Source organism: Clinocottus analis, unplaced genomic scaffold, assembly GCF_023055335.1.
Source record: "Clinocottus analis isolate CAN_PGR_092001 unplaced genomic scaffold, fCliAna1.0.p SCAF_23, whole genome shotgun sequence".
Classification (NCBI taxonomy): domain Eukaryota; kingdom Metazoa; phylum Chordata; class Actinopteri; order Perciformes; family Cottidae; genus Clinocottus; species Clinocottus analis.
In genome coordinates, this window is record NW_027175965.1 from 7390638 (window position 1) to 7404199 (window position 13562).

A 13562-nucleotide genomic window follows, 5' to 3' on the forward strand; every position below is an offset into this window, starting at 1 on the left:
TAGTTTCACTTTATTGTATATATGTAGCGTTTACAGTTTCTGTTTAATTTGAATGTGGTTGCAATTTATTTTGTATTAAGAGACTTTTTAACACAACAGAAACAAACTGCAATAAATGATAACAAAAAAAGATACTACACACATGTTCAGGTTATGTTTGTTGATAATAAGCTGATGAAAAGAGGCTGATCATTAGTTGTTGTCTGGTTTTGTGATCCATCGCATTTGCTTTTTTCAGCAACTTAAAGAAACATCTGTGCTTTAAAGTGGATTTCACTGAAGCTTTGAAGTAATGTGGTTGGTTTGGTTAAAGTAGCACAATAGGTCAGAAAGATAAATTAGCGTAGAGTGGATTTCTGAAAGTTTTTTTTTCTTCTTCTCACTGTGTGTGTGTGTGTGTGTGTGTGTGTGTGTGTGTGTGTGTGTGTGTGTGTGTGTGTGTGTGTGTGTGTGTGTGTGTGTGTGTGTGTGTGTGTGTGTGTGTGTGTGTGTGTGTGTGTGTGAGCAGAAGTTTCAGGAAATCGAGGAGAGCAACCTACGGCAGATAAAACAGCTGATCAAAGGTTACTCCCACTCCATAGAGGACACCCATGTTCAAGTTGGACAGGTACGCTGTAGCCGACATCGACCCCGACTCACTCGACGTCTCTATTTTGTTGTATCTATATTCACTTTTTTCACCACCCAAGGAACTCTTGTGCCCATTGAATCAAGTCCCATCATTGCAAACACATACGGCATTATCACACAGAGCTTTGATAGCAAAAACTAATCATCTTCATGTCAACCTTTTCTAACACTACAAGTGTTTTTTTAAACCCGCAGGTCCACGAGGAATTCAAGCAGAACGTGGAAAACATCGGCATCGATAACCTCATCCAGAAATTTGCGGAGCAGAAGGGAACGGGCAAAGACAGGCCAGGTAGAGCGCACCTCGCCGGGGGGAAATTAACATGTAACGATAGATATATGAACACACCCACACGGACAACAGAATAATCCATAGTGACACAAAGCCGCGAGTTCAACTGCCTCTCATCCGCAGCGGTGGTCGGCTTTGAGGAGTACATGACGGCTCTGCCACCGGAAGGTGGGAAGAAGAGCCGAGCGAAAGCCTTCAGGATCCCCGGCCTCGGCAAGCGGGACAAGGAGCCGGACTCTACGTGAGTGTGTGCAGAAACACACACACACACACACACGCACACACGTGTCCTCGTTCTTTGTTCCTGGCTTCAGTTTGGTTAATTATTATGAAACGTGTTCTGTATTTTGTATTTGCAGAGACTCTGCTGTGATGGAGACACCGGTGAGTATCTGATACGACTCACTAAAACACGGCGGTGTGTGTGTGTTTTATTCGGCAGGAGGGGTCACATACAAGTGTGTGTTTGTGGAACGAAGTTACGCGGGAAAGTGTGTGTGTGTGTGTGTGTGTGTGTGTGTGTGAGTGAGATATTGACTTGACTGACTGTGGGGTTTCCCAGGTTTATTCTGGTACTTCTGAGAAGAGTTTTTTTAAGATGCGTTGGCAGCGACAGTGTAACTGTGCGCGTACATGTTTCTCTCTCTGTGTGTGTGTGTGTGTGTGTGTGTGTGGTGCGTGCTTTGGCCATCTAACAGACTGATGTGACCCAACGAGTCCATTCACCTTCTAAGTTCAATAATAATAGTTATTACCGAAAGAAAAATCTGTAAAAGTTGCATTAATACTGAATGTTGCTTAAGGTAACGCAAAAAAACGAGCTCACACATCTTCGCCTTATACATTTGTTATTATGATCAATGTGTTTTCTGTATCGATTAAGAAATGTCTACTTAGACATGAAGCAGACGAAGTGATCGTCTCTTCGGAATCGAGCTCCTGCTAAATAATGAGGTTTAACTCGACATAAAGCAAAGAGGAGCTGCAGATTCAAGACATAATTCATCACTACGAGCAACACCTTTCTCATTATCACACTTTTTATTTTTCATATTTATGTAATTATCATTTATTATGTGTTATACTGTATGTTTACTATTTAAATGTATTCATCTTATACAACATGGAGCTGCTTTAAATCGATGTAAATCTAACTGTACTCAAGCTTCTCCTGCAGTTATACTTTTTCAATTTTCATTCACTGCGATCTGATACAAATCGTGTCATCAATGGCTACATGTGCACTTGACCTACTGAGGTCTGTTTACTGAAACGGGATGTAATCAAACACCATCTGTACGCGGCCACACTCTGTCTAGAAATAGCCGCTCCCACGTCGTCTGGACTGTGAAGCCGGCCTCCCTCGCGTCTTATTTTGAATATCGTGTGACTGCAGCTGACGTGCGTTCACACGTCCCGATGATTTAACTCGGACCGAGAGTCCACCTGCATCTTCCGTCCGTTGCAGACTCGCACCGACAACATTGTCAGCGTCTGTTTGTTCTCACACACGCTGTTGGAAAGCTCTCAGCGGTGCACGTCTGTAGTATCTGACTGTAGCAGTGAGTCCTTGAACAGTGTGACGGTGCACTTCTGTGTGTCTAGATGAGGATGAAGTACCAATTTGTCTCTGTGTTGCTGGTGACCCAGCTGGTGTCTGACTTACTCTCTTTCGTGTGTGTGTGTGTGTGTGTGTGTGTTTGTGTGTGCGTACAGAATTCCCCCCTGGAAGTGGACGATGAGGGATTTGTCATCCGAGCTGACAGCACGCACAATGATATCCTTTTTTTTTTTCAACTTGCACTTGTTTCGCCGCGACAATTCAACTCAATATTTATTTCTAATCATTCTTTGTTTTAGGTTAATGTTTGTGCCACGTTGTGAGTACAATGACATAGATGAACATGAGTCTTACTAAAGATCTTTTGATGATATGATGCAGAGTGCTGTCCAACACACACGTAGGTCTAAAATCTCCCATAAGTCTTCAACTGGGTGATTTTAAAAGACATAACAGGTTTTATTTTAGTTTGTCATCTGTCTGTAAATCACAACTAGAAGCTTTTGTTGTATTATTGCTTTATTAATCTGCCTTTTTCTTTCTTTTGTTTACGTAAAGTGCCCTATACAAGTTATTCATCCCCTTGGAAGTTATGTTTTATTTGTTGCTTATTTAGATAATTTGTAGGGATCTTTTTTGACTTTATAATTGTATCACCGTGTGAAAATAAACATGAACATTTTGTAAGTTATGATTTAATGTTGTAACACAATCAAATATAAAAACCTACAGCCGGGATGAATACTTTCTATATAGGAACTGTGATTCTTGTTGTATCCTTTGGTCAGTAAAATATGAAATATGAACACATCTTAACGCCCATTATAAGTTATGTCTTATTTTTTTAATTGTTATTTATTGGTGGCCAAAGTATTACAGTTATATTAACCACAAAAACATTATTTTAAGCCGATAGTATTAGTATTTTACTTAATATATTGGATCATTTTGATGAATTAAATCTGGATCTTAATGCAAACAATTTTTTGTATGTTTTAAAAAAGTCTTTAAATTTCACTTCAGTTGGAAGCTGAGATTTAAGATGTCTGAAGGATTTCACAAACTTATCTCCTTCCCATTATAGACGCAGTTTTCACCAAATTAAACCTCATGAGACCACTGAAAAGACTCTAAAAAGGCATCTAACTAAAGCAGAGGCGTTTTAAAATGAAGCGTAATCTGGAGTTTGGAGGTGAGAGGCGGGTTTAACCAATTTATTAACACAAACGGCCACATTCACGGGCTCATTAATTGTGGGGCCCCAGACGATAATAAAGGTCTCTAATCTGTTTGTTGATGCAAACGACTGGATGCATCCCCCTCGTTACAGAGAGACGAGGTAAACGCCTATGATATATGAATGAATTGTCCTCTTCACCTCGCGCTCCAGCTCTCCTCCATTTCAGGAAAGTCTTTCTGACGTCGTCATCGAGCCGTCCGCCTGCACCGAGTAAACGGCTGCGCGTGTCCCTCGGTTTTCTCTGAATCTTCCAGTGAACACAAACGCAGCTCACACAACGCGACGCAGCTCGTCCACGTGCAGCAGAGAGCCGGCCGAGCAAAGAGGAAAGGGAGGGCACTTCTGTTGGGGGCGATGGTGCAGCAGGATGTGGCGGTTTGGCTATTTGAAGCTCTGCAGCAGTTGCCTCCAGCACACACTGCGGTGTGTGTGTGTGTGTGTGTGTGTGTGTGTGTGTGTGTGTGTGTGTGTGTGTGTGGCACTCTGCTTTCTTAGTGATACATTACATTATTTGCTCTTCGTAGATCTGGTTTTTCTTGGATTCTACTCTTTTAACATTGCTTGATGTTGCTCCTCAAAATGCTCACGCAAATTAAAAATAATCTGTATAAAATGAAGTTATATGTCACGCAGTACTTTAGTCAGAGTATCAAATCAGTGATTTATACTTAACTCTTATCATTGCAGCATTCTATTGACTTTTAATTGCATACTATTGATGCAAATCAGTTGTATGAATAAGTCTGCAGTGATTAAATGTGATATTTACGACACTTTAAAGAGCTGTTTTTCGTTAACAGGCGCTCAATATTGTTTCCCTTATTGCTTTGAGAAACAACAGTCGTGCTCAGCAATTACGCTGCGATACCTCTCACTTTTGTAATATTGCAAAAGGTCTTTCTCGTAAAATATTATCCATTCAATATAATGTTATGTTTGTCTCTCTGATGGCTAACAGCGCTCTCCTAGCTTGCCAAACAACATGACGTTTCCATTCCTCGCTTGTTCTCCTTGACCGTCCTCTCTGCTTCACGCTGCTCCGAGGAGAAGGAGAACAACTTCTACTCCAGCGACTCCGACTTCGACGACGAGGAGCCCAAGAAGTTTCACATCCAGATCCGGCCGGTCGCCAGCAGCAGTCGCAGCAACTCCGCCGCCACCGAGAAAGAGCTGAAGGCCACCGTCGGGGCGCTCACGCTGCCGCCCAACAGAGCGGTCCGGCCACAGGTTGTGTTTTGTTTTTGTCGCGTTGTGCGTTTTCTCAGGATCTCTGACGAGACACGAGCGATTCGCGAGACATGCAGACATCTAAAACTGTGGAAAATATTCCTTTTGCGTCCTCATTAGTTAGATTTCCTAATAATAATTCCTGTTTCTGACAATCCTCATGGAAAAAACAAACTAACAAGTGATAAATCCGATTAACAAGTTTTTGCCTGTCGTCAACATCAGATGTATTTGTTTCACCATCTTTTTGTCTAATAACCTTTCAAACCCATCACTGTTCATTCATTGCAATACACATGAGCTCTATATATTATATTGAGCCCTGCTGCTTTAAATACCCACTAGAGACCTAAATGCATGTTAATTCATAGCTGAAAATAATCCTAAATAAGCACAATTTAATACCATTTGACTGACTAAAATCTACATGGTCCAGTTGTAGGAACAAACATCTTAGTCCTAATAATTAGGAACTCTTAGTCTTAAAGCAGAGCGCCACAGACGAGGCAGGGGAGTCAGAAAGAAATGAATGAATGACTCCGTCTCTCAGTATTTTCTGTCTTTTTTTTTTTATTGGATATTTATTGGAACAATACTTTCCTTTTCTTTCTCACGAGTCCTCTGTATTGACCCAATCTGTTCCCCTTCTCTTCCAGGTGTCAGTCAAGCGGCAGCTCTCCAGTAAGTTTATGTTTTTGGAGTCATTTTTGTGTTCGTTAATCTGTAACACGTCTTTCTCCTGCAGCGTAACGCAGTGAGAAATATGCCGCATGTTGTGTAGTCTGTGTCGAGTTTTAGTCCAGACTTCTGAAAGCTGTTGTCTTCTGCAGGAAACTCGAGTACGGCAGGAGGTCGATCAGAAGAGGGCGAAGTGGCCTCCCACAGGGGTGAGTCTGGTTTTAGTCTCTCATGTTCCATATATATCTATATATATATCTATATATAGATATATATATATATCTATATATAGATATATATATAGATATATATATAGATATATATATATAGATATATATAGATATATATATATATATCTATATATATATATCTATATATATATATATATATATATATATATATATATATATATATATATAGATATATATATAGATATATATATATATAGATATATATATAGATAGATGGATAGATAGATAGATATAGATCTATCTATATAGATCTATCTATATATATATATATATATATATATATATATATATATATATATATATATATATATATATATATATATATATATATTATTCAATTAATAATCAGAAAATAACTGAAAAAAAAAACTATTTTGATATATGGAAAATTGGGCTGTGGGACTTTGTAACCGGCTTGTTTTTTTAGCAATTTCCTTTTTCATGTTTTATAGATGAAAAGAGGAATCGTTATCAAGAAAGTTATCTGCACAAAATAATTATTAGTTAGGATTAAACTGTAATGAAAAAAAGATTATCATCAGTCACTTCTTGTTTAAGTGTTACCTGCAATGGAGGTTTGACGTTTCTATCCTCACATTTGTTTGTGGTTAATTTGAAAATGATGAAGCCCGTTCCTCACATCGAGGATTAAAGTAATGTCTCGTTGCGGCGGCGTCTCTCTACCTGCAGCCTGTGTAGCCATGGTTCCCTCTGGACATAACATCTACAGGCTGAACTCGCATGAAACAGCCACCCTCCATTACTCACACCTGGCCCTCTGCTCGTGCTCCACAGCGTGTCTTTATCACAGAGAGGTTTGTTATCCGCCATCGGCTGAGGCCGAATGCTGCAACCTGCTGCTTCACAGCGGCGGGGAGTCTCTCTCGCTTCAGACCAGAGGCAGCGAGATTAACGACGAGTGCCTGATTTTTATTTTTTTTAAAGCAGTTGCTCTGCAGCGGCGGCTGGAGCCGAGTGAGACCGGTCTAATTGCTGGTATTTATCACGGAGACGGTAATGGCTAATAGGTTTTCCCTGACGTCGTCCCATCTCAGTCGATCTCGGCCTCCCATCAACGCTGTGATGAATACACCACGCTGCTGATTAGTCCCGATGAGGGAACTTTCTCTGCAGTGAGCCACTGTATCTAATTATGTGTGTGTGTGTGTGTTACAGATGGAGAGCAGGAGGGTCTACGCAGGTCCACCTCCAGTCCTGATCACAGCAGGTGAGATTGCTTTTGCGGTCTGTCTCTTCAGTGGTGCGGAGAGGGAGACACATTCAGAGCTTCACTCGTGTCGTCGGTGGCCTTTTCAGAGGTGTCACATTTCCTTCCTCTGTGTCACCGTCTTCGTTATATTTTTATCTCCGTCGCCTAACTTCTCAAATTTGTTCTTTCCTTCGTCTTTCATCCGGCCCACAATAGTGTTTCAGGGGTCTGGCTTGCCGTAGGCGTGTACCTGTTCATGCTGGAGCTGGTGGACGGGGTTTATTTTAGGGCTCTCTGCAGGCCAGTCAAGTGCTTCCAGTTTTAAGCTGGAAGCCACTGTCGTATTTAAACAGAGGAAAGTCTTCATCAAGCTGTTTCCACAAAGTTGGTAGCACTCTGTTGTCTGAAATCTAATTATATGCATACATATTACCTTTAATTGGAACCAGTGAGCCAAGCTCAGGAACCTAATGCTAAATACCTAATGAGGAAAGAAGGATGGATGGATCAATCTCCAAGGGGAAATGTGTTGTCAGAGGTTGATTGTTTCAATTTTATTGTGCCAGTTTTCATAGAAATGTTGTTTTCATGCTCAGAACGGACACAGCCGGTCCTCATGAAGAAGGGTGACGCAATGATGCAGTAATCATTAATATAGATAGATAGATAGATAGATAGATAGATAGATAGATAGATAGATAGATAGATAGATAGATAGATATAGATGCACACTCTCAGAGCGTTTCCCCTGAAAGGCATTCACGGGTCACTCCTCCGTCGGGTTTGGTTTCTCTTCTTCTTCCTCCATCCTTCATAATCCATATTGGATTAGCTGGTGCCTTTCATTAATAGACCAGGAGTTTCTACGCTTCAGGCACTTATTCCAATCCTCGTCTGAGAGATTTCTACCCTAAAATCTGCCTCGCAGGTTAAGATTTGATTGTGGGAGCTTCATAGCGCCTTGTAATAGGTCGACACATCTGAATGCTGTTTTTTGTTTTGTTTTTTTGCTTGTTGTGTGTGTGCAGTTTCACAAGAGCTTTGTTTTTGGGAACTCTGTAAATTCCATTGTGCATTTCTTATCTGCAGATATTCATCTTTCAAAGGATTCATGCCCACACATCTGTTCCCGCTACATCCCCTCTCCTCCGCACAGCTCTCTTAATCACTCCTTTCCTCTCCCTGATCTTGTTTCTCATCCCCTCCTTGTGTTTGTTACCAGGTTGAGTTCAACAGCGTCCGGTTCAGACAGTCTGTTCGGCCCGCCGCTGGAGTCGGCCTTCAAGTCCAAGAGCTTTGACGGTCGGGAACAAATCAGAGAGCCGAGCGCTTTTCGTGCGTCTAAATGTAAGAAGTTGTGTATTTTCGTTCTGTTTGCATTGATAGCGATCGCCAGAGGAAGGAAACGGTCCGAGCACGCCGAGATGTGCAGCATCTTCAATGCCCTGATAGAAATGTCTTTACACGTTGAAATTAAGCCACGTTCAAGAAGGGAACATGACTAAATAAACACTACTCAGTTGCAGCCTAGTCAATTTGCTATAAATGGACCCTGAATCGTACCAAGTGTACAATATGAGTCAGATGAGGACTTAATCGTCTCCAAATAAAGGCCGGATATCATATCAGTGAGCCACTTCTTGAAAAAAGGACTACAGGTTGATTTATTTCCCCTTCTAGCTGTCATCTTACAGAACATTCAAACCTGTTCAGCGTTCAGAAAAACCCGAAGTACACATCTCTGGGTCAAATCTTTTCCCAATAATTATGAAATGCATTAAATTTTCCTTCCGAGTCCATAAAAGATTAGTCTTTTTTTTATACATATGTCCTATGATCCTATCAAGTCTGGTCATTTCAAAGTGTACTAGCTAGGAGTCTCTTATTAATGGACGTCTTTAATCCTCCATCCCATCATCCCAAAGCTCATCAGATAACTCAAAACCAATTTCCAAGCCTCGCTTAGATGATTAAAACAGATGTTTCCAGGTAGGTGATGTGTGACACTGAACCAGAGACTGATTCACAACACTTCTAACCTGCTGGAGACAACTAGGAGAGGCACCAAATGAGGCTGTCGCTGCCTAAAAAAGGGTTTGATGAAAAGGTCTCTGAGGCTTTTTGGTACTGGAACTTTCATGAATATTTAAATGTGAAGTCCTCGAATATAATATGACCCCCATTTTTCAAAAATGCAATATCCCGAAACTAATATTGTGATATTTGTGGGGGCCGAATGGCAACTAAGTTTTGTTCATTCAACTTTTGTGTACTGAAACTTCATTTCACCACTGAGTTCTTTGTGTTCTGCGTTGTGTTGATCCCCCTTGTATTGTGTGTTGTTGTGCGTGTGTCAGATGCTGCCTTCTCGTCCGATTCCTCCTCTCCGGAGAACGTGGAGGACTCCGGCCTGGACTCGCCTTCCCATCAGCCCCTCGGTCCCTCGCCCGAGCCGGTGGGTTGGGCGGCCTGGCCCCCCGTGTCGCAGAGTAAAGAGCAGATGCAAACGCTGGGACGGCCCGCGGACCCGTTCCTCTCCGCTTTCCGCGACCCGTCCCCCGGTCGCAACCCTCACCTGCAGGACGCGCCGGCGCCGGCGCCCGCCAGCGTCTGGTCCGTCGCCTCGTCGCGTCCCTCCCGCGTCCCCCCGCCGGACGTGGACCCCTCGTCCGTGCGGTTTCCCGCTTTCCCCCAGTCCCTCCCCGCGGCCGAGGTGGAGTCGTCGGTGTGGAACTGCAAGCACATCCCCCCCGAGGACCCCTTCCTCGCCGCCTTCGAGCGGTCCGTCACGCAGGAGACGCTGAGCCTGTCGGACGCGTGGGCGCGCCCGCCGCCTCGCAACGCCCAGGAGGGCAGGCGGACGGACGGGCGCGGGGACGCGTTCTCCGCCGCTTTTACCGACACCAAGACGCTCCCGACCTCCTCCTCGTCCTCCTCTTCGTCCTCCTCTCACCGTAAAGACAGAGACAGGAAAAGAGACCCGAGCCTCCCTCCTCCCGTCACCTCCGATGACCCGTTCGCAATCACGATGATCGGCAGCCCGACGCACCAGACGTCGCTGGCGGCGGCGGCGGCCGGGTTGATCCCTCCTCTCGGCGGCAGTGGCAGCTCGACCAATAGCAACAGGCCGCCGCTCGACGCCAACTCGAGCTCTTTGCCCACAGCTCAGCCTAAGAAGGAGCTAATTCACTGGAACTCTTTCCACAACCCGTTCAGCGAAAGTGTCTCTGGAGGGAAGAGCGGCTGCAAAACGCAGGAGGGAGGAGGGAAAGGAGAGGGAGGCGGAGAGAGGAGGAAACATCGGTCGTCGGACGGCGGTGAGCCGCGCAGGAACGCCCCTCCGCTCACGAGGCATTCAGGACCTCAGGAGGATCTGTGTTTCTCCACAGATAAGGATCAAGACTGCCTGGATATGAACACTCAGATCTCGTGCAGTATCGGCTCGCACAAGGGTACTCGTCTTTTTTTTTTTTTTTTAACTATTATCTTCACATATCACATCATGATATATTTAGTATTTCAAATCTACAGCTTTAGGAAACCAAACCATCCGCCCAGAACGGTTATATGAATGAAAACATTTAAATTTACTTTTTTTTTCTGTTCCTCACTTCATCAGTTTAACTCTATTTCTAATAAAGCCTTTCTAATTAGTCGATATGAAGCCTAATCTTTCCAGGCCGGCCTGCTCCGTCATTCATTTAGAGCTTATTCAGCTAAACCCTCTTTTATTTGTCAAGTTAACTGCAAGGTTTTTTTTTAATGGTTATTACCTCGATGAGAACCAAAACTCTTAGCTGTAGTTTTATGGTTATTAGTCAACTGAGGTTTTATTTAATCACAGGTTGATGATTGAGTACTGCTTTCAGAGCTGAAACAACGAGTTGATTAACACTTTTGATTGATTAACCGTCGAATGTTATCAAGCAAAAACGCTAAACATGACCTGGTTCTCTATTTTTAAACGTAAGGATGTGCAGCTTTTTTATGTCCTAAATGATAGTAAACTAGATATCTAACATGTTGAACTCCTGGTCATCGCCTAAAAAAAATAATTTCATTTTTTCCCCACTATTTTTGAAAAAATATGCAATTAATTAATTAATTCATAAAAATAATCATTGCAACAGATTTAGTAAGGATCAGAGTTATGAAGCATAATATAATTCTTATTTAATCATAAATACTTTAATATTTTGTCAGAGATGGAACACACACCCCGTATATCCAATCCAAAACTCAGACTCCCAAACACTGTCGTGTGCTCACTCAACAGGGTGGAAACATTGGTAAAAGCAGCAAGAACACGCTATATTTTAAAAAAGAGAGCAGCACTAACTCCAGAGAAAGTGTTGCGATGCCGGCCGCCCTTCAGGCCGCCCTGCAAAGCCACGAGGATAAACAACAAACACGACTATTGTTGGTGCTCTCAGCTTTAAGATAGCAGCTTGTGGAAGACACAACGAGTGCGTTTCATTTATTGATCGCTGTCGGGATGTAACGCATCACACCAGTTAGGCACACTTTGAGGAGGGGGGGGGCTTTCTCACGAAAGAGGAAAATCTATGAATAGTATTCAGATGGCAACAGGATGCTCGATCCCTCACTTAATCCAATCCAAATAAAGTGTGATCGCGTTTGGTGCCAGCTCATATTCGGCAGCGCGGCTTGTTCAGCGTGTCTCCGTCTGTTCTGAAAAAGGACTTCTGGCTGATTTTCAGTGGATGTCTTTCATAATCTGTTTCACTGTGTGATTTCATATTGTGTTTGTTTTTTTTGTTGTTTTTTTTATGTGTGTGTCAGGGTCCAAGCACAAGTTCAGACAGGACGCATCTGAAGCTGCTCCTGCGAGGACGACCCGAGTCAAGAGGACGTCGAGCCGACTCAGCGGCTGCGAGAGAGTAAGATAACAGCTAATTTAATAAATTAAAAACGTAACCTGTCACCGTTTTATATCGCAGAAAATAGGAAGAACTGAATGACAAAGGAGAACAAATGTCTTCAATCTAATCTAATCTCTCGCTCACCTTTGTATCCATGTCACCTTTTGGATGGTCCATTTCTAAAATGGCAAATTTGTGATTAACATATGACCAAATTGATGTTACTGTATAAATGACAACAGTCCCCATTAAATATAAATTTAGCCAATACTGTTTGTCCTGCCTGTCTATTCAGTGTAATGTGTATTTGTCTTGTTTGGTGTTCATATATTATGTGCCTCTAGTGTTTTATATACATATCTATAGTTAGTTTTGTGATGTTTTGTGTTATTTTTACATGTATTTTCAGGGAAAGGCCAGGGACAGCAGATGAAAATTAGCCTCTTTGGCTCACTTAGAGTTGTACAGTTGATCAGTGTGTATTGTCCCTGTAAAATAAACAAATAAATACAAAATATTGCCATTTCCTGTGTTTCAGTCCCGCTCTCTGTGCTCCTCCCCGCTGCCGGAGCCCAGCCCCTCCCTCACCTCCTCCTCCTCCTCCAGCCCCAGCGAGTGGGGTCCTCAGGCCCGGGACGGCGACTGGGGGGGTCCGACCCGAGCGCCGAGTCCCGCCAGAGCGGGACAGGCCTCACCTCTGCCCTACCAGCACCAAGACCACCAACAAAGACAGCGTAAGCCTCCACACATGCGCCACGTTTCTGTGGAAGTGAGCGTTCAGCAGCACAAAAGGTTGTTTGAGAGTTTGGGAAATACACTCGCCATGAGATGATGAGCTTTAAGGTAGATTTTGTTCCCTTCAGACAGAGTCAGGTTAGCGGTTTCCAGTGGTTATGCTAAGCTAAGTTAACCAGCTGCTGGCTGTGGCTTCATATGTACCACACCGACATGAGAGGGGTGTCAATGTTCGAAGAAGAGTATTTCCCAAATTGTCAAACTTTTCCTTTTCAATGTGACTTAATTCACGTGTGAACTCACTCATAATAACGGCGAGACGATCACGTTTGTTCTCAGTGCACCTGTCGCGAGGCCCCAGTCCCATCTCGCTCGGCACGCAGGAGGCCTGGCCGGTGGCGGCCGCCATCACCGAATATATCAACGCCTACTTCAAAGGAGGACAACACAACCGGTCAGCGTGAAAGCTTTTTCTACAGGATCAGAGAGAAAAATCATCCTTTGCTCCTGAAGAGGGACTTTAGGGACATCAAAGTCTGTTTCCAGGGCAGTTTTAGATATGATATGACATGAAGACCGTTGGTTCAGGTAGAAGAAGAACTCCCAGTAGCTACTGACTTTCTTCGGTGATGTCACGATGTGATGTTCCTGTCGAGCTCTACAGGAACGGCTCGTCCCGGCTGCAATCGGACTCCACTGCGGTTTTTACTGCTTGTGTGTAAAAAAAAAAGCCTTTTTTTTATCTCCCTCAGGTCTGTGTAGAGTCTGATGAATTGCTTCAAGTGATGTCACTTGAGTCGGCTTCAGCTTTTTAAGTCTGGAATAAGAAAGTGATTTGGTGGAGTTAGAAAGACC

The 13562-nt window shown here is 43.3% G+C and overlaps 1 protein-coding gene across 1 annotated transcript in view; it reads left to right on the forward strand.

The window, feature by feature from the left end:
- The window catches only part of fcho1 (FCH and mu domain containing endocytic adaptor 1), a 43800-nt gene that overhangs the window by 25907 nt on the left and 4331 nt on the right, over positions 1-13562 (forward strand). The window contains exons 8-21 of the mRNA XM_068589552.1: positions 509-607; positions 826-922; positions 1046-1163; positions 1282-1306; positions 2639-2699; positions 4757-4950; positions 5607-5631; positions 5781-5837; positions 7056-7107; positions 8312-8436; positions 9447-10541; positions 11893-11990; positions 12511-12706; positions 13047-13161. Coding sequence (XP_068445653.1) covers positions 509-607; positions 826-922; positions 1046-1163; positions 1282-1306; positions 2639-2699; positions 4757-4950; positions 5607-5631; positions 5781-5837; positions 7056-7107; positions 8312-8436; positions 9447-10541; positions 11893-11990; positions 12511-12706; positions 13047-13161 — 2357 coding nt within the window. The remainder of the gene's footprint in view (positions 1-508; positions 608-825; positions 923-1045; positions 1164-1281; positions 1307-2638; positions 2700-4756; positions 4951-5606; positions 5632-5780; positions 5838-7055; positions 7108-8311; positions 8437-9446; positions 10542-11892; positions 11991-12510; positions 12707-13046; positions 13162-13562) is intronic.